Source organism: Thunnus maccoyii, chromosome 15 (assembly GCF_910596095.1).
Source record: "Thunnus maccoyii chromosome 15, fThuMac1.1, whole genome shotgun sequence".
In the NCBI taxonomy this organism is placed as follows: domain Eukaryota; kingdom Metazoa; phylum Chordata; class Actinopteri; order Scombriformes; family Scombridae; genus Thunnus; species Thunnus maccoyii.
In genome coordinates this window covers 27,587,033-27,607,664 of record NC_056547.1, presented here as the reverse complement: position 1 = coordinate 27,607,664, position 20,632 = coordinate 27,587,033, and the positions used below count along the sequence as shown (strand labels likewise).

General features: G+C 40.1%; 1 protein-coding gene across 6 annotated transcripts; it reads right to left on the bottom strand.

The window, feature by feature from the left end:
- Positions 1 to 111: 111 nt before the first annotated feature.
- ube2e1 (ubiquitin-conjugating enzyme E2E 1) lies at positions 112 to 20,033 on the bottom strand. 6 transcript variants are annotated; one of them, XM_042434767.1, is made up of 7 exons: positions 19,605 to 19,878; positions 19,358 to 19,407; positions 18,512 to 18,682; positions 17,955 to 18,005; positions 5,577 to 5,709; positions 4,893 to 5,040; positions 112 to 732 (listed from the first exon to the last, which is right to left on the bottom strand). In XM_042434767.1, exons 1-7 carry the CDS (start codon positions 19,842 to 19,844, stop codon positions 635 to 637), a joined length of 891 nt encoding a protein of 296 aa, XP_042290701.1. In that variant the 5' UTR covers positions 19,845 to 19,878; the 3' UTR covers positions 112 to 634. The 6 variants fall into 6 exon arrangements, with proteins under 6 accessions (XP_042290701.1, XP_042290702.1, XP_042290706.1 ...); XM_042434768.1 differs by lacking the exon at positions 19,605 to 19,878 and adding an exon at positions 19,528 to 19,572; XM_042434772.1 differs by lacking the exons at positions 19,358 to 19,407; positions 19,605 to 19,878 and adding an exon at positions 19,928 to 20,033.
- Between the last annotated feature and the right edge of the window lie 599 nt (positions 20,034 to 20,632).

Below are 20,632 nucleotides of genomic sequence, written 5' to 3'. Positions count from 1 at the left end.
TAACTCTGTCTTAAGATCCACTGAATAAATTGTAGCTTCTTCATATTAAAAGAACATTCCTGAAGAGCTTGAAAATGTGCATTACAAAATGATCCAACAAAACCAGAATGCTTCAGTTGGTCATGTTTAATTCTTTAAGGGAGAAACAAAACAGCTTTTCATCAATACAGAACACAAATCACAACCAATATCCATCCATATCTAAACATGTCTACATGTGTAAAACACCTTTTCAAAGACCAGGAGTTTGGAGGGGGAGGGGGGGGAGCAAACACCAACTGGAGTTTTTAATATGTGAAAATTTACACTGACATAATTGACTGGGATTCATGCTGTGACATGTTTCATCTAGCAGTTTAGTATTAATTTCCATCTTCAAGCATGAACTAAAAATTCAAAAGAGAAAACAGAGAATGCATTATTGCCAGATTTGATTATAGTTGGGCCGGAGATAACTTAAAAAAAAAAAAAATACAATAAACAACAAAAATGTCAGGAGTTAAGATTTCAATTCCGAGATAAAAATCCACCCGCCCCTCTACCTGCCCCGCCTCCCTCCTCCGCTGGGAGCCACGCCCCACCCGAGTCGACGCCCCACATCCCCAAGTCGTCCAACCAGCAGCTCCTCTGGTGATTATGTGGCGTAGCGTTTGGTCCACTGTTTGGCTATCCTGTCGTGTTCTGGTCTGTTTGTTGTGTACTGTGTGGCGATGCTTCCAACCAGCGGGTCAGCTGTAAACACACAAACGCAACATGACATGAATATTTCTATATGCTTGTTTGTTCCACTTACAATATGTTCTGGGGGTTTTGTTAGTTGGAGATTTGAATAAAGTCTTAATTTTTTACAGAAGTTTGAAAAAGTGATATGAAAAGATGATGAAAACATTTCAATTCAAATATATACAGCACCAGTTTAAAGTTTGGGCAACTTTTGACTGTACAAATAACCAATATCCATCAGTTTATATCCATCGGTTTGAACAACCTTGTCTGTTACTGTATGTAAAGAAATAGTTTAACATTGGTGGAAATACGGTTATTTGCTTTCATGCCAAAAATATGACGAGAAAATCCATATCACTCTCATGTCAGTCTGAACAATTTGAAACTTGAAGCTGAAGCCAGCAGTCAGTTAGCTTAGCTTAGCTTAGCTTAGCATAAAGGCTAGTAACAGGGAAACAGCTAGTCTGACTCTGTTCAAAGGTAACAAATAATATGCCTATTAGCACTTCTAAAGTTCACTAATTAATTTTCTGTATCTTGTTTGTTTAAAGTCTGTGTAAAGGAAAATCAGAGATTTCTTTTTAAACACATTATAAATATTAGAAAATAATTGCTGAAAATATGTTAAAAGACTGAACTATGTGGAAGTGAATTGTTGAGTTAGAGGGTTCAACGGTTTTACACCATTTACGGTTTTTACTATATAAACGCTAGAGCACACATACACATATTTAGTATGTTTACACCAGGTAGTTCTACAAACTTTCATGGGAGACAACTGGGATTCACTTCTGATAATCCGCTGTTACTAGTGACTGGAGCCATTTTCGGACAACGTTAGCTCTCAAGGAGTTATTTTAAACCCAGCTGAAGCGTCTGTTGACGGGTGGAGCCGCCAGCAGCTTCGGCTTCAGCACCGGCTGTGCGGCTGGGAGGTTCCCGGCCAGAGGGAGGGCATTTGTCAGCCAGCACTTCATCAAAAAGCACGGTGTGACAGGCAATAGCTCCAAGGGTGACGGCCACAATGAAGCTGCCAAGGACTTTAAAGCAGAGAAGTGAGTAATGTTAACAGCGGACTACACTGAAAAAAAAATGTCAATTTATAATGATGATTGGTGATGGATCGCTTTTAACTGGTCATTAAGTTACAGTTTTACTGAAACATTTACCTACAAAATATGTGCCCAATTAAACAGTAGCTCCTAACATTACTTTATTGTTAAAATATCATCCATGTTGCTTGCCTAACACCTACAAACAAGGCCTATTTTGAATTGTGTATTTTTATACGGGAGTTTGATATGTGTGTTATTAACTCAGAGGCAGTTCAGTTGGGCTGTGCTTTCAGCGTCTTCAGCAGACACATCTCCAGCATTTCAGAGAAGAAAATACTGCTTATTTTTCCGTGATTTTAAAACCTAATTTTATGTATTTGGCGATTTTTTTAATCATTCAAGGTTGGCTGGGTGGTTAATTACACACATTTCTGTGGTCTGACAAACTCAAAACACATTTATTGTTGCATTACATGGACTTAAATGTGTATAAAAATCATAGGATAATAAAATGTGCTTTTAGGGCAGGTTATGTTCGGGGACTATTTCTTGGCCAGGAGCAGTGACCTCTTGTTTTGGTACTAACTAGTGCAGTGCCTGTTCAAAATGTGCCTGTTTAGAAACTGCTGATTGCTTGGCCTCCAGCTGCCACTTCAACACATAGAAAAATTAATACAGTTGATGTGAGGTGTGAATGAGTATATACACCAACAATATGAGAGAAACTAACATATAGTTATTAATAAGTTATAAATAGTAAATATTCTAATAGTACATAAATGTTCTTTTCTCACTTTAAGTAGTCTAAAAATAAGGGATTAATTTAAAATGAAAATAATGTGCATCCTAAAATAAAGTGGATAGATTGTTTTGGGTCATATTGGATCATATTGGGCTCTTAGATCATTCTTATTTTCTGTGCCTTTAGTTCAGATTTGAGTGGGTATGTTTGTGGGTGACCCGCACTCATCCATGTACTTGCTCTGCCCCTGCACAGAACAGAGAGGCTCACTGGTTGCTGGTTTATTCAAAGTTTATTAATATTAAATGTATCGCATGTCCAAATTGCACCTAATTTGACACGACACTCTCTTTGTTCCCCAGCAATGCACCCACCAAGTGTGCAGTCAATCCGATGAACGGTTCAAGAGATACGCAAAGGACATACAAACACACAGACACACAGACTGAGATTCTTTCCTTTAGTAGACAGATTGAATAAATAAGATATCATGTGTTGCAGGAGGCCACACAGGGATGAGGAACATGTGCGGTAAAGCTCAAGTTGAATAAATATTTTTCACAGTACAGACATTTTGACTTATGAAATACAGGTGTAAGTATCAACTTACTACTAACTGGTACTGGAGTGCAGTTGTTTCTAGAATGTAGTCGATGTTATTAGTTTCACTTGTGCTTTTCTTGCTATGACAAGTCAAAGTGTCTGCTGTGAAAAAAAGTCAATTAATCTGATTTTTTTTTGGGGGGGGGGGGCAATAAAGCAATGCTACCAAGACTCAGTTAGCAAGATGTATTCAGAAGACCAAATGACATGTCAAGTTCAAGATGGACAGATTTTAGCCTCCAAATGAGGTCAAAGCAGAAGAAGTTTGTGAAAATGAGGGTTCAACAACACAGATTTTGTTTTAGTTTACAGTAATACTAACTGCACTGACATACTGTTTCTTTACATGTGGTTTTATATCATATTGTAGTTTTGCTAATATGAGCAGCTAATAATGTTCACACACACAAGTGTACACATTGTGTACATGAGTTACCAATCTGCAAATATCTGATTAAACACAAGTCTTGAGGTGAGACAGCTCATATGAACACCAGAACACAAATGCAGACATTCTACTGAAAACATTTCCTTTTGTGCATTTTTCAAAGTGTGTCTCACACATACACACAAACACACACACACACACACACACACACACACACACACAGTATTAATCCTAATTACTTTTACTGTTCAAATCAGTTCTAATGTGTTGTGTTGTGGATGTTATATAATGAATTTTGTCATTATCATCTGCTGCAGGCAATATGGATAAAATCCTGTATATCTTTTTATATCACAATAACAATATGTTAATTGTATTATACTACAGTACATTTTCTGGGAATTCAACTGAGACCCATTTTTATAGTTAAAGAACCACAAGAGAATGTCTGTATTTGGTTAAACCTGTATATTACACACATGATAAATAACGGTGCTTCATTGAATGGATTTAAAAAATCCTGCAAATCCAATACTGCCATCAAACAGTCCTTATTTATTTGCAAGATTGCCCACAATGGCCTCATCCAGCCAGCGATATTAAAGGGAGAGCTACATGATATAAACAGTATGGTTAGATCTCTTGATTCACGGTGTATGTAATTACAGCCCAACCCCTGCTCACAGAGGTCATAATGGTTTCATCTATCAAATGTCGACATTCATAACTATACAAGAACACAGCGTCTGTGTTAAAGGTAAGAAGTGATATGACATGAAAGGTACCATCAACTAAAATAAAAGGATGACATGCGCTGTTAATTTTAGAGTTGAAGTAAAGCTTGCTCGTAAACATCAGAAACTACAGTATACTGCTTACATGTAGAGAGTCATAAGTCTGCAGTAAATCTTTAAAAAAAAACAATAAAAAACTACTTTAACTCAATAGAGATGTCAGAAAACCAGCTTTAAGTCTGTGTAATACGAGCTGGAGTCAGAAAACAGATTGAAGGGTAGTGAATTTAAAGCTTAAAATCCTTTATGTAAAGTCCTGTAAAGCAAGTAAGAGTCACTAAATAAAGAGTTTTATGATCTTGCCTCTAAACATCCAATATCAAAGAGGAACAACTGCGGATAAGACCTTTGTGTTTTAAGCAAGAATACCGAGTTACCATGACTACTTCTCAAACGCCAGAAAAAGAAAAGGATGAGAAGTAACTGCATCTAAAATAAGACTTTTTGACTTGTCTGAGGGGAAAAAAACATTTTTAAATATTAAAGTGTGTCAGCAGATTGAGTTGGTTTAACCAGGCCTTCATCCCTGCTTATGTGTGTGTGTGTGTATGTGTGTGTGTGTGTGTGTGTGCTGCAGCTCTCACCAGGGTTGCAGTCAGTGAGCAGGGAGCAGATGGACAGTAGGACCTTGGAGATGGTGAGGGCAGGACTCCAGTTGTCCTTCAGGATGTCCAGACAGATCACCCCCTGACTGTTGATGTTACAGTGGTAGATCCTCGTACGGAACGTCACCTGGACACACACACACACACACATAAGAGTCTAATCCACACAGCTTTAACACATTTTGTTTCTCTAGGCCAAAGTCCATTAAAAATAAAAAATAAAATCAACACTTTTATAATGACTCTCATCAAAACATCTACATGCTATCTTTTCAGTCTTTATCTGAATTGGCAGCATCAACACTTCAATTTGGCAAACATCACCAGCTTTAAACGTGCTAGATGATAGATTGCGCGTATGATGATCTGACAGCCTAATGATTCAGAACATTTCTCACGTCATATTTCAAAAAGCAGTCCGTGTGAGACAGCTCCTCCTTAAAAGGAGAGAATTAGGACAGAGTGATCCCATATATCAAGAGGCCTGGGAATGGAGGATGAGAAGTAGGAGCTGATTTCATTCAGCTGCGTTCCAAAGTGCAGGGCTGCCGTCTAGTGGAAGATATGAAAATGACACCTTCTCCAAACTGAAGCTGTCACTGCAATATTGTTCAGAGCAGGCTTTGCCGCCTTGAGAACGAGCGTTCAAGACAAGGATTTCACCTTGGGTGGTTTGAAGGGGTAGTCTGGTGTGAAGGCGATGTCCAGGAAAAACACTCCTCCCTCGTACACGGAGCCTGGAGGGCCCAGGATGGTCGACCTCCACTCATAGATGTTGTCTCCTTTAGGACCGGCGCTGTTGGTACACAGGAAACAGTTTTGTTAGGATTCATATTTGGATGCTGCAAAACCAGACAGAGTTTTCATATCTATATCTTGCATGTATATGTATGGTGGCGTCTGTATCAGAAAGTGAGTTCTACAGCTTGGTGCACTTTATACCTCCTAACCTTCTAAAAATCCAGCTAAGAGTGCTTTAATGATTAAAAGTTCTTAATTACAAGCTAAACACATGCAAAACCATGAGGAGAGTATTTAATATTACATGAGATGAGACTGTGAAACCCACAGGAACATCAAAACAGCAGAAAGTGATGTTGAGCCAGATTAAATATAAACAATATGTCTACACATCTAGAATAGAACAAGAAGCTGTTTAAACAGTAGGAATCACTTCCAAATACTACGAGTAAGGCTGGAAGTAAGTGGACCTTTTATATACAGTTGTCATTTTCAGCATATTCAGTAGTCAAGAGTGATTCATTTCTCTTATTATTTCCTACAGTGATTCATATATGTATCTTTAGCTTTTTACTACTTGTCTCTTTGCCAACTATTAAATTAATCACCAACTTTAGTGACTTTTCAGTCATTTTTTAAGAAAAAAAGTCCAAATTCTCTCATTCCAGCTCATCAAATGTGAAGATTTTCTGGTTTCTTTAGTCTTCTATGACAGTAAACTGAATATATTTGAGATATAATAGCTTTGAGAAACAGTGATCAACATTTTCACTCTTTTCTGACATTTTATGGACAACAACTTATAGATAATCAAGAAAATAATCAGCAGATTAATTGATAATAATTGTTATTTGCAGCCCTAATTTATTGTCAACTCTTTGTCCATTTCTGGATCCAGATTTTAATCCTAGTCTGTAATCCCTGCCTCAACTTCAACATCTGCATTTCTTTGACTCTTTATCTTTTGCTCCGGCTCACTTCCACATCTGCTAAACCACTAGAACATCTCTGTAATTAACAGCTTTTCTGATGTCGCGCTGTCAGAAAGCCTTCCAAACATCTACTCCATGTCATCTTGTTGGAAATTCATTAAAAAACAAAAATCAAGCACAATCGCCCATGTGAGTCTGCTGGTACCAGCGGAGTGGGAAGTGATAAAAAAGAGAAAGATCAACACGACTTAATTTGCCTGTGAGATAAAGCTGAAGAGGAGCAGAGCTGACTGCTGCTGCTGCTTCACCAGAGCCTTGATTCAACAGCAGCAACAGCAGTAAGTCAACAGCAGCTTCTGTTACTGTTTTAATGTCGGGAGATGTTTTCACATAATTGACTGCTTGATGAAGCGCTCCAGAATACACTTTGCAGTTTTTAAAATGATAAGTAGGGCTCTTTAAAGCGTGTTTGTGGAGTGAAAAAAAATAAAAGACTTGTTTTCAGTGGGAACTAGAGCGGAGACAGATAATTCTTTTAATAAACAGGCTGCTAAAAATGACAAACATAAAATAATCCATTATTCAGTACAAGAATAATTCTCCCGTTCTCTGTGCGGTGCTTGTGTAATAAGTAGTTCCTGTATGCTGCCTGTTCTGAGTAATGACAAGAGAGCTAAATGTCAGACAATAATCTCACTTTCTGAAGCAGACGCTCCACTCTGCCTGCTCTTCATCAACACGCACGAGGAGGCCGACACATAGAAAACACCAGGCAGGATCCTGACCTTCATACTAGTCCACGCAACAGACAAAAAAATCACCAAGCTGCTAAATGTTTTTATTGTTGCTGTCATGTGAATTTCTGCAGTAAATGAGTGGAGGGATCAAAGCAGACTACAACACCTTGGTGGGCCCTCAGGCAAAAATGGTGGGCCCCTGTTCCTCCACATCACCGTGCACAGTTGATGCATTAGTTAGAAGTTAGTGTGTGGGGACTTAGGGGTATGCATCATTTATGCACAATATAAACTAACAAAATAAAAGCTTTTAGACTAGATTTTAATATAGACCTCTCTACAACATGTGGCCTTGAAGTAAAGGTGATAATTTAGGCATCACCTCAAGGCCTCTATCATTTTAGTTTACACTGTGCTTTACTAGACCAAATTCCAATTAAACAAATTGCACCACAGTGAAGAGGAGGAGCGTTCGGGGCCCGACTGACAGTGTGGGGGCCCCGGGGGCAGATGCCTGCAGGTACAGGAAGGCTTTACGTAAGTGATTACTGCTTGATTAAAGTTGGTCTAGAAGTAGATTTGTTTAAAGTGCTGTTTGTTTGGTGAATTAATATAAGAAACTACTAAATGTTCATTAAATCAATATGTAGGACATTATGTGATTCATCGGTTAAGTTACGCAAGTAATCATTTCATGACACTCTATACAGTCTGTGCTGTACCAGACTCAAACTAATGTAACACACGCTGCATATTTTCAGTATATAATGCAGCTGTATATTCTGCACTGCTGGCTGCTTTGTTCCATGCAAACACATAAGCAGAGAGTGAGTGAGTGAAACTTCGGGGGGAGTATAATCAGAACTAGAAATACTGCCTCCGCTAACCAGTCAGGTTTCACTTTACATCTGTGTCTCGGCCAGTGAAGCTGATTCTGATAGAAGACAAAGTTGTAGCCATGACAGCAGACGATGCTTCAGATATGATGTTGCTGCAAAGAAGCTACAGATTCTAAAACATGGAGGCTTCACACACATCTTCAACCCTGCAGCACAGAAGATCTAAACAATCACCACAGTTTCAAGGTGGGAACCAAGATTACTGTCACCAATTCACAATCTCCCCTTCTGTTCCTGAGTTATGGTGTTGAATAATGTTATTAATAAAGAGTTTTTGCAGAACATTATGACGTTACAGTGAAGGTGACCTTTGACCACCAAATTCTAATCAGTTCATCCTTGAGTCCCAGTGGATGTTTGTGCCAAATTTGAAGAAATTCCCTCAAGGTGTTCCTGTAACATTGTGTTCACGGCTGTCGCTGGCACGGAGGCATAAAAAGGAAAATAATTAACTTCTCATAATCAAAACTGATGGAAATTTAGAACTTGGGGGCAAATCTGAAACCTGGTGTCAGTTTTGTACAAACAGAGATGTTGTTTGTTGTCATAGGAAGTGAAGCTTGTAGGTGCAGCTACAGATCTGAAACAGTTCCAAAAATAAACCTGGCAGCATCTAATACACTAAATACACTACTGAGTCCTGGTGAGAGTCCTGGTGACTCCTTATAGGCAAGAAAAGTCTATTTGTTAGCCCTGTCACATGATTGTTTCATATTTTTAGTAGTTTTGAATTTAAAGTTTTACAAGAAACAAACTAAGATTTAGGACAATTTAAAAAAAAAAAAAAAAAGAAATGTTTTTTCCAGCTTTATCTTGAAACCTCTTTTAGGGGTCGTGACCTCCAGTTTGGGAACTTGTGAAATATATAAAGATGATACCATGTTTGCCCAAATATAAGATGATATTTTATTCTGACAATTACATGGGAGTCATTTTATATTTGAGGAATAGACAGTTACCTGTTCACCACATCAGATATTCTTTTTAAAAGCAGACAGTCTACAGAGAGTGTTGCATTCTGGGTTGTTTGTAGCTTTAATGTTGTTATGCTAGTGAGTTCCTTCCAGTCTGTTTATAGTGACTATGTTAGAGTGTTTGCTTAGCTCAGTTTGTCTGCCACAGAGGACATAAATTGTGAAAACGAGTCAAAGCGTCTTTTAACGTCTTTACTACAGAAACTGGCTGAATCTGTCAAGCTGCCGATCACCACCGTCACAGACGAGGAGCTCAAAAAAAGACAAAACAGACAAAAATGCTGATTGCTGGAGAAAATCATTCTGACCATTGTGAGTATGTGACTATACTGTGATGTACCTGTTTTTTCCAAAAACATGTGTTGTATGTGTGCTCAAGTGTCAGCATGAAGTCTACCAGGAACAAGTGGATGTTGACCAATTGCGGCACATTTCTTTAAATAACGCTGAAAACACAGAGACGAGACGACATTGTACTATTCAGATTTAATCTAACAGCCGCAGTGTGCTATCCAGATGTGAAAATAACAGCAGAGTGCACCCCTCTGGTATAAAAAAAATACCACACGTCCCCTAGAGGAATGCTCATGTACAGTGTGTGTGTTAGCAACATTCCTGCAGCGAGGCCTGACCGAGGATGAGGATGTTAATATACATGTAACTGGTCACACCACAAGACCTCAAGTCAGGACCCGCTGCTCTGCCAAGAATAGATATTGTATCTTTTCCCACTGAATCAACCAGACTGAGGTTTCTTTCGCTTGACAACAGAGGCGTCTCACATTCAAGAGGCCAGCCACAGAAAGAGCGCGGGGGCTTCTTCCCCGCCTGCCCCCGACGACACACACACACAAAGGCCACCCAGTGCTTTGTGTGAGGCAGTAATATGCCATGCTATCACTGTTGTCATTCACTTCAATATCAGGGGAGCCTCTTCTGCGACCTCTGTGTACACATGCACTGGAGGAGGAGTGCTGACATTTCAGCGTTTCTTTTTTTTTTTTTTTTTTTAAGCCTTTAACCTTTCAAACAGACACAAGGCGGTTTACCCAGAAGTGACACACAGCAGAGGAGAACAGTAGATGAATATGTTCAGTTATCAGAAAGAAATCAGTTATCAAAAGAGGATAAAACTATTTGACATATTGTATATATATTGACAGAGTGTCTGTACTGTTTTCCATGGCAGGGGTTAAATGACAACTGAGTTCTAAGAGATGCAAACTCAACTTCTTTAAGTCCACATAACATTAGCAACTGACTGTTAAAAATGTAAAGCTGTTTGTCCCTTTAGAACATTTAAAATGTGAGAGAACCACATTATTCTGCTTCCACTATTCCAGATTTGTAAAGCAGAGCCCCCCCCCCCCCCCAAGACATCCTTTCATGCATATCATGTTATCTTAACACCTGCTGAGTCATTGCCAAAAAAAGAGAAAAAAAGTCCTGTAACCTTGCGCTCCATACATTAACTCTATGACTCAAATCATGACCCCACAGTAAGGTAGAAAGCGCTGCAATTACAGATGAGACTAAGCAACAGGTAACAAACAAAAAGTCAGCTCTGCAATCATCTGCTCCAAGTTCAACCTCTCAGCATATCAATGCAGTGAGCTGTGGCTTTTTTACTCCAGCATGAGCTTAAAATACAGCCGCTACATGCCCTGATGACCTCAGTGAATGAAGCTATCCTTCTTCTTGCTAACGCAAAATGAAGTAAACCAGAGAGGCCGTGCTGAATTAATAATCCTGACAGCAAACCAAAGCATTTGGGATTCAACAGCATACACAGATGGAAAAGTTTTGGATAAAAAGGTGAAGCCGCAACAATAAAACTGCCTTTCAGTAAAGAAGCTTGTGACTGAAATGAGTCAGCATAATGTTGATCCTATAGTGTAGTATTATGCCTCATGGGTTACATGTTTAAATGTTTCCGAAATTGACCTCTTAGAAGAAGTGAAAATTAAAACTTCTTCTTTTTAGTAATCAAGATTCTGATTGAATAAGTACACAAGTAACATCAAGGAGATACATATTGATTTCTGAGCAAAAACTCATTTGAATTTCTGTTTGAGTGTAAAAGCCTCAAACGATGATGAGATGAAAATCTGTTCTCTTAATATTCTTCTCTCTGTACTAAGCACACTCTTGTTATCACTCCTCATATTTTCCTCCATCTCAACACTGTTTTGTTTCATGACTTTTTTTTAAATTTTTTTTTTTTAACTCAAACCGCCGCTGTGCGAGTCTCATCTCTGTAGACCTTAATATCCACACTTCCATCAACACACACTGGGCTCATTTTCAATCACCACTATCTTGCCTGCAATGGTATTGTGATGACAAGCAGAAACACTGTAATAAGCTGCCTGACTGAGACAATATAATGACTCTACTTCACTTGAATGGTGAGGAGACTCCACGCAGCAGCGCCACACACACACACACACACACACACACACACACACACACACACACACACACACACACACACACACACACACACACACACACACACACACACACACACACACACACACACACACACACACACACACACACACACACACACACACACACACACACACACACACACACACACCCGCCTCTTCCCACCCCGCCAATTTAATACAATGGCAATCAGCCTGTAAATGTTTTTCAGTGCTGGATGAATATCACACGGCAGCATTCATATTCCTCCTCTGAAACCAAAGTGTCAGACTGATGAGTAGTAGGCATATAAAAGTAGCTTGATGTTATTACAGCTGGGAACAATGGCTGAAATCAATATGATGCTAATAAGAAATGTATTCCATGACAGTAAAATCTCATATAAAACTATTAAATTGATGTTCATCACAATCAAATGTGTTCAGCTGTTTCCATTTCATAAAAGACAACACAGTATGATCATATAATTACTGCATGATTCTACTGACAGTTGATTAATTATAGCAGTGATATATTAAAACGGACATACTCACATCATCAGCATAAAATGATAATTTTACAGTTGATTGTATTGTAAAGAACAGAGGATGTTCTTTACAGCGGGTTGTGCTCCAAGTTATTTGTACAACATGTCGACCTCATTAAAAATCAAATGTGTTTATAGTTGTTGTGAACAGACACAATATGGTTTGAATATTGGAGATAATGTAGAAGCAGATGTGACTAAGTATGCACCAGCCTTAACACAGTGCAGGCTGAACCAACGTCATACTGATGAGTTTTCTGTTTTAAAGCTTTTCTATTAATGTTGTAAAGTTTGTCCTGGAGGTGGCGCAAGAGTAAATGTCATGAGGTCATTAAGATCACATGGTTTAAACCTTTGTAGCCATATGTCACAATCATTTCCCCATTTATACCATGATAGTGTACAGTTGGAAACTGTGGCCTGATGGTGGAGCTGGTGGAAAGATCAGGGAGTTATGCAGAGGGGAAAAAAAAAAAAAAAAAAAAAAAAAAGGCCAGACAAACATTGCCATTGTCAGACGCCTGTCGCTGCTTGTACAGATACAACAGACTGATGTTTATACCCAAATGACACTTTTTTTTTTTTATAGCTTATGTCTTTTATGCAAAACCCATAAAAGTTTGACATTACAGGTTTGTCATTTCTAGATTCTTTTCTGTTCTTTTTAACAGCACTCTTATTTTAGTAAGTTTAGTTGTGGTGAGTTTAAAAGCAGTCGTTAATATCCAGAGGAAGTCTATAAAGAACTGCTCCATTCAAACCCAGCCATCCATTCAAATGTATTCATTATTCACTTATTGTTGAAAACTTTATTATGTGTTGAAGACATTATTGTTCATTTTTGGCATGTCTAGCTGACCTGCTGTGCACTGACTAAATAATCAAAGTTACATTACTTAGCAATTAATTGTAATTAATTAATTTGAAGTGCAGCACTTGAACACTGTCAGTTTTACCTGTAATTTGTGTCAAATTGCATTAATCTCCCCAGGAAACTGTTGGAAAGGAGGCATTTACAGAACCATAAAATGAGCCGTTACCCCTTTTTCCCCTTTAACAAAAGAAGCTTAACTTCTATTAAATGTTGTCTTCTCACATGCAGCTGTGCAAAACTGTACCAACCTAAAATAATCCAACACCTGCAAAATGTAGATTCAAATCAGGAACTATCTGATCAAAGAATAAGTCAACAAGATTATGACTCTGACCTGACATTTCATGCCAGCTTTCGAGACTTCGAGGTGGCCCAGAAACATTTCACTCGGCACCAAAACAAGTATTGACATTCAAACTCTCTACACCCTACCTGACACCGACGGGAGATAAAAATGAATCATCTACTTCCCTTTGCTGCCCGAACTAAAGCCTGGCATGCAGAAGGGAAACTTCTTAAAACTTCCATCTGTGCAGCAGCTCAGAGCTCTGCGCTGCTTTCAGGGCTTTCCGAAGTTACAGCGCTGTACAGGCCAGCCACTTCCTCTCCAGGGAGGAGGCTTTTTATAGATGTGAAGAAGCTGTTGAGAAAACCTCAGTAGTCGCAAACACGCAAGCCGGTAACACACTGCAGAGGTGTGTGGAGAGCCGCTGAGTGGAGGAATCACATGCAGCTCAGATGGCTCACACCAGGACTCACTGTCTCTTGTTCACACACACACAAACAAACAAACAAACAAACAAACAGTGGCTTTTGTTATATGATCAGGATATACTATCCAAAAATTATATGATTTCCAAATTGTCCAAGCTAAAAATAGCATTAACAGCACATCTTTCCAGCCCTACTTGACACCAATTACCCTACTGTACATGTCTTACTTTAGCAGTCATGAGCCCCGACCCTAGAATGTCAGGAATCTGACACCCGAGGGCGACATCTTAAAGAGGAGATATGGTGGACAACAGCGCGAGAGGACACTGGGCAAAAAGGAGAAAGACAGAGAGAATAAAGCGCGAGCGTCAGGAAGCCAGCAATAAATAAAATAGCTGGTCGAAGAGGAAAAAAGGAATAAAACATGTTGAATGAAAGCAACACAGGACGAGTGGGAGGGAGGGAGGGAGGGAGGGAGGGAGGGGGTGCAGCAGGCCTGTGATGTCTGCAGTTCGCACTTCAGTGGCAACGAGGCTATAAAAAAATAAAAGAGGCCCTGCATGGCATTCCCTGTGTGGAGTATAATTAGATTTTGATAAATGACAGATGAAAGACTGCCGTATAGCGCTCATAAAACAAAGTTTGCTACGAGAGAGAGAGAGAGAGAGAGAGGCACTGATGATAATGGAAACTAGTCAGGACCGAAACAACCTTCAGAGAAATGTGACGACAACCAACTGACTCATCGATGTATAATCCATTAAACAGCATCTGCAAGGCCGAGCTGGCCGGCTCCATTCATACCCTAATGAGCAGATTCTGCGCTAAATGAAGCAGAAAGGACCGAAATCCAGTTAAAAAAAAAAAAAAAAAAAAAAAATCCCCCTCTCTGCACGTGGGGCTGAATAGAAGGTTTTCTACTGAGTGGAAGTAAACAATATGAGACGAGGCCTTTTCTTCACGCCGGTGGTGACATACAAAGATAAATGAGTCAGGGTGTGGTCGCACCACGCGTGTGTTTGTTTTTATCTCCAATCTCAAGCATTTCCTCCTTTCCTCCGTGTAGCGAGGTGAGGACACACGTCTCCGGTGTCTGCAGACAGACGTCTAAGGATGCGTCTCCAGTAGCGGCGTTTGTGGTGGTCTGACTGGAAGTGCAACATTCCCGGTTTGACCGGAGCCGGGGAGCTTTGTCACCTCTCTGCCCTCATGCTTCATGTCGACTCTATACTGTCCTTTCTCTGATAAAAAAGGGAAATCAAAACAATATCTAACAATATGAAAACAAAAAAAAGGACAGATGTTGAGGTCTGCCAGCCGTTTCTGAAATTCAATTTTTCTCTTCATGTGTTTCTCAAATGATATAAATAGAAACATCAGTTGCAAACATCTCTAATCTCGTTTATTGGACCTCTTCAGATGAGAGCTGCAGACACCCACTGAGCAGGTTCACTGCATGCTGCACTGTGTGAAGCTACGACAAATAGTTGATTAACTGATTAGTCGATCGACAGAAAATTAATTGGCAATTCTTTTCATGATCTAATACTCATTCAAAGCCATTTTTTCATGCAACAATTGTGAGTAATTACTGCTTTTATTTCATTTATGTGATCATAAACTGAATATATCGGTTGGACAAAACTCAACAATCCTGCATTCATCAAATCTCTTCCTCACTAAGCCATCACAGGTTGTAGCCGGCCTCCGTTGTGAGGAGGTAATCTTTAACACTGCAGGAGGTTTGGAGGTAAAGCTATTGTGTACGTTTTCCTCAAAGTTGGGATTTATGAGAGTCAGACACACAGACTGAGGAGTGTTGAAACAGCTCCTGATGAAGCCTAAAGCTCCTCTGTGGTCACCGTCTAAATGCTTGTTTTGGGTTCTGGGCTGTGTGAGCTCGCTGCCATGCAATCAGCTCAGCTTTAAGGTCTAGACATCATGACCTGCTGCTCCCACCTGCCTTCATCAGAAACACACGCACGGCTCACAGGATTTACCGCCGACAGTCAACAAGAGACCTGTCGTCACTTCACGACAAACCTGAACTGTTGCTTCAAAAAAAACAGACGTCATCCTGAAACTTTCCTCTCTGCAGCGACGGAGTGTCGATACAAGCATTTGACTCACAGCAACGGCTTCATCTCAGCAGCACAATGCAATTCATGTAACCCAGGCATGCATGATGATGTAATGATACACAGGTATTAGCCCTGCATCGGTGTGCAACAGGTCTACTCTCACCTGGATACAGTCAGAAACACTGTCAGGGTCATGTTTTTTGACCTCCTCAGTGCTTTTAACACCATCAGACCATCATTACTGGTACAAGCTCCTGGTCTGGATAACCAACTACCTCACGGGTCGACCACAGTATGTCCAGCTGCTCCTCGGACACCTCAGCGAGCAGCACTGGAGCGCCGTTATGAAGGCTGCTTCTGTTCTGGGAGTCCAACTAGAGATTCTGTCGGATGTGTCAGACTCTATAACTCCTCCCGTCGCAGGAGGACGACCTTAAAAACTCTTTCAGTGAGGACAAGACCTTGTAACATATCATCACATTCTACAGGCTGAAGCCAAATATGCAGAATAAGTCATTTACTATTTACGCTGAGTGTGATATCTGTAGAGGAAGCAGTATCTTCACACCATCACTTTTTGCTTCTGCTGACAGCGCTGTGGTCATCATTCTATCAGTCAATATTAATATACATTGTCTCTTTCAACACGTCTCTGACTACTCTGTTGTTCTATTTTGAACTGTCAGATCTATGTTCATCACTCTATTTCTCTTCATTGTATTTATTGTACATAGTGTTTAGATTTGACTTTCTCTACTCTGTGTTTCTGCTGCATTCAGCATGTTGATGGAACAAGAATTTCCTTCAAGATTAATTAAGTTCTTTCTTCTCTTCTTATTACAATAAAAAAAACAAACAAACAGATTTAAGAATAATCACCAGAATCAAGTCTGTGTGTCAGATCTGTTGTGTAAAACATCTCCGTAGTGTTCAGTGATAGCAGGAGGCTTCTAGTAGCTGCAGCTCATGGTGAGAATTCAATTTCATGACGCGTGTCTAAACCTGCCTGGCCTGTTCCAGAGACAGGTTAAACGGGCAAAATTTGGCAAACAATGCAGAAAAAAAACATGCAGAGAAAACATCACAGACAGGAAGTGTGTTAAAACCTGAGCACTGGATGTCAACACCATCAGGTCCTTTAGGGGTCAGGCGAAGGTGTTGACCTCCACTGTTGTTAGCACTGGCAGCTAACAACCACGACTCAACAACAACTGTGATTTTTTTTCTACCAGTGCTGCATTTTTTTTTTGTTGTTGTTTTTCCAACTCACACAGAACCAGCGCTGATTAGCTACAGCTGAGTAAATCTGCTCGGCTACATTTTCATCAGAACCAGTGAGATCAACGCTCACCGACTAAACCCTTCAGACACCGAGGTCACCGCTTCAAACTGCAGCTCTCGCACACAAATGATTCCATACTTCCTGTGTCCTTGGTAGAAATATCAAAAATGTTTTTTTTTGCGATACCTTGCTTCGAGGAAAACAGATGTTTTATACAAATTCCTTGTTTTCATTCAGCAAAAAAAAAAAAAGGCAATCATTTGAATGGAAGTCAGGACCTTGTTCTGCTGAACGTTAACAAGTCTACAGATGCGTCCAGATGTTTGATGCCAGCTGTCAATACTTGATGTCAAGGATACGTTTCAGTACTCAGCCTTTATAATAATAATAATAATAATAATAATAATAATCCACTGCGATGTGAGGAGAGCAACACGAAACAAAGAGCTAACCTTAAGTCAGGTTTCTATAAATAATCAGCGCACGCTAAAAAACTTGTATCTCATCTGTCAGAGTCTAAAAGAGGAGAAAAAGAAGAGCATCAGTCTCTCATTACTTTGATATTTTTGAGTCTTTTGATTGACTCGACATTCAAGGCAAGTGAAGCAAAAGCATCTTCTTCCATTCTGGCAGACAGACAAAGAGAGGCTTTTCAACTTTCATATTCAAGACGCCTACATGAGCACCACTAAAAGGACTACTTACATCAAATTCTCACCACAGACTTAAAAAAAAAAAAAACCCAGCTCAACTGGAGACACACACACACACATATCAACGACACATTGAAAGTGGTCCATTAAAAAGATGCTACAGAGTCATTGACTTACCTGCAGTTTGGTGGCGGATCCAACGTAATGTCAGCCAATTCTTTCTGAATTCTGCGGGAGCAAACAGAAGCTACGCATCAAAAGCTAAGCTCTGATCAAATACTGCAAATCCAAACTCAAAGCCTGGATAGAAAGCAGGATGCCTGATGGAAATGAGAAAAAGCTGCTTTGCAAATTCTTCAGTTCAACTAAAACCTCAGAGAGTCAGAAGAAAGCTTTTGTTGACATAAAAAAAAAAAAAAAAAAAGTCACTTTAAGAAACTAGACAACCAAGACTAGTCCGGGTTCGGATCAATGATCTTGTGTCCGTTTGCTTCAATTAATCCTCCATCTTCAGCTGAACTCGTCACCGATAGATCGGATCAACTCTTGGCTTGTTTTCAGCTGTTGGGGAAGGTGATAAATTCTCCCTAAAGAGACTGAACATCAGGCCTGGGAATAAATGGCAGTACAGCTCAGCTGAGCCTTTAAACGACAGCGTAAGATAAAAATGAAAAACTACATCCTGGAGTCCTGATCATCACTAATCTCTCTCCTGCATCACACCCTAAACTCACCTTTTCGCACTAGTAGAGAGGAGTTTGGAGGTCTTGCTCATGCTGGCTTTGCTTTCTCGTTTCTTCTGGGAGTTCGGCTCCTGTTGCTGCTGCTGCTGATGATGGTGAGTTGAGGATGAAGAAGAGGAAGAGCTGGTGCTGGCACGGGAATCTTCATCCGACATACCGAGCCTGGGGAACAAAAAAAAAAAAAAAGGTAACAAGATTTTATTTTAGCTTTTTAAAAAAGGCACATAAGCCCTAATAATCTTTACTCCACATCTAAATCATTCAAAAAGAAATCTGACATTTAACTGTAGAGTCTTGCTGGAGGGCAAATGAGTACAGCAGCTGCAAGACTTGACACTAGATAAATCTTCAGGTTGCACTCTTATATTCGGCATGCATCCAATACACTGTAATATACTCCCAACTGTCTTTTTCCACCCAACATGCCCGTGGGTGGCAGTGAGTTGTGTGAACCAATTTAAGCCATGATTTTGTTCACATGGACAACTCTCTGGTGGTCCACATGTATGCCGAATTGATCAGAAGATCCTCCAAATTCCGTTGAGGTCGCACATCATGTTGTATCGAGTAGCAGCACCGTGCGATACGCGTGTGAACTTTAAAATGTCTTATTTTTAAACGGAATCTTGCGTGTCGTTTACACCTCCGTGCACGGTGCATATAGACGCTGTATAGCCCGCATCTATGAATACCACGGTGCTGCCAGACTCCATAAACGCTTCGGTCGTTTTAAAACTACCAGGCCCGAACTAACTGGATCCAGGAGCAGCAGGAGAATGACGGCTGTGTGGATGTTGTTGAGCAGCATTTTCCTCTTTCATAACGCTCAGTTCTGACCTCTGCTCATGTTTGCAGCCCGGCGTTATTCTGGAGCCTTGACGGACGGGCTGCGACAAAGGAAATCATTTGGTGAAATAGTTCGTGTGAAGGCCTCTCTGCCTGACACACACACACACACATACACACACACATACGCACACGCGCACACACACACACAAACACCAGACCTCAGGTCGAAATGGAAAGCAGGCATACATCGGCGGGGCGCTGTCGCTGCAGTCGGGCAGGGAGCCCCGACACTAACCCTCAACAATCTGCAGGCGAAATCAAACTTTCCCCTGAACAAGTGAGCGCGTGCTGCAGCGCTGCCACACTGCTCCTCATTCCGCCATTCAGGACAAACACAACACGCCATCCACTTGAAGGTTCTCCTCGCATTTTTTAAAGCTATATCCGTCGACATGCAGCTGATCTCAGTCACAGGATGGACCGACTCCTCAGCTCTCCTCTGACGGTCACAGAGACACACGCACAGTCCCAGCATCCTCCACAACACACACACTACACACACACTACACACACTGATACAACAGTACGCGCTGGAACACAAATATTGAGTATTTATACCTTTCTTTGTGTGTGTGCACAGCCTATGTGTGTGTGCCTCAGCCGCCTGGACGCACAGTCAAAACACCTACAATGAAGAGGAAGCACACGTCCGGTCAACGTTTTAAAAATAAAAGCACAGAGGATAAGCGATCTCATTTATAACATTTAAAAAAACATTAAAAATATTTATTTCCTGTGTTTTAATTGAAGTTCGTGTATTCAGTGTATGTCAGGCTATTTAATGACATATTTGTGCTGTAATTGATTGAACTGAAATAAAATGAGCTGCTGTTCCAATTGATATTATTTTTTAGTTCACGTTGTAATCAGATGCTGTGTTCACTGTTATTATTGTCATTATTATTATTAGCAGTAGTATGATTGTGATTAAGTGTTACGTTTAATCTTAATGTTGCTTAACATGTTTTTGTACCGGCAAAGATTCTACAAAATTGTACATTTTTGGAAACAGTTTAGCGGTAAAGTTTTGTGAACTCAGCACACCTTTGGTCTAAAAACAGCGTTGGCCTTGAAAACCTATCACCAGTAATCACTGCAGGCTTGAATGTCAGCATGATGGGGAACCACAGCTGAAATCCATGGCCAGATTAACTTCCTTCAGGACCCCTGTTAACCCCACGATACGTGGTAGTACTCTAAGGCTAAAATGATTTGTTGATTGACAGAAAATTACTTGGCACCAATTTTGATAAATGATTCATT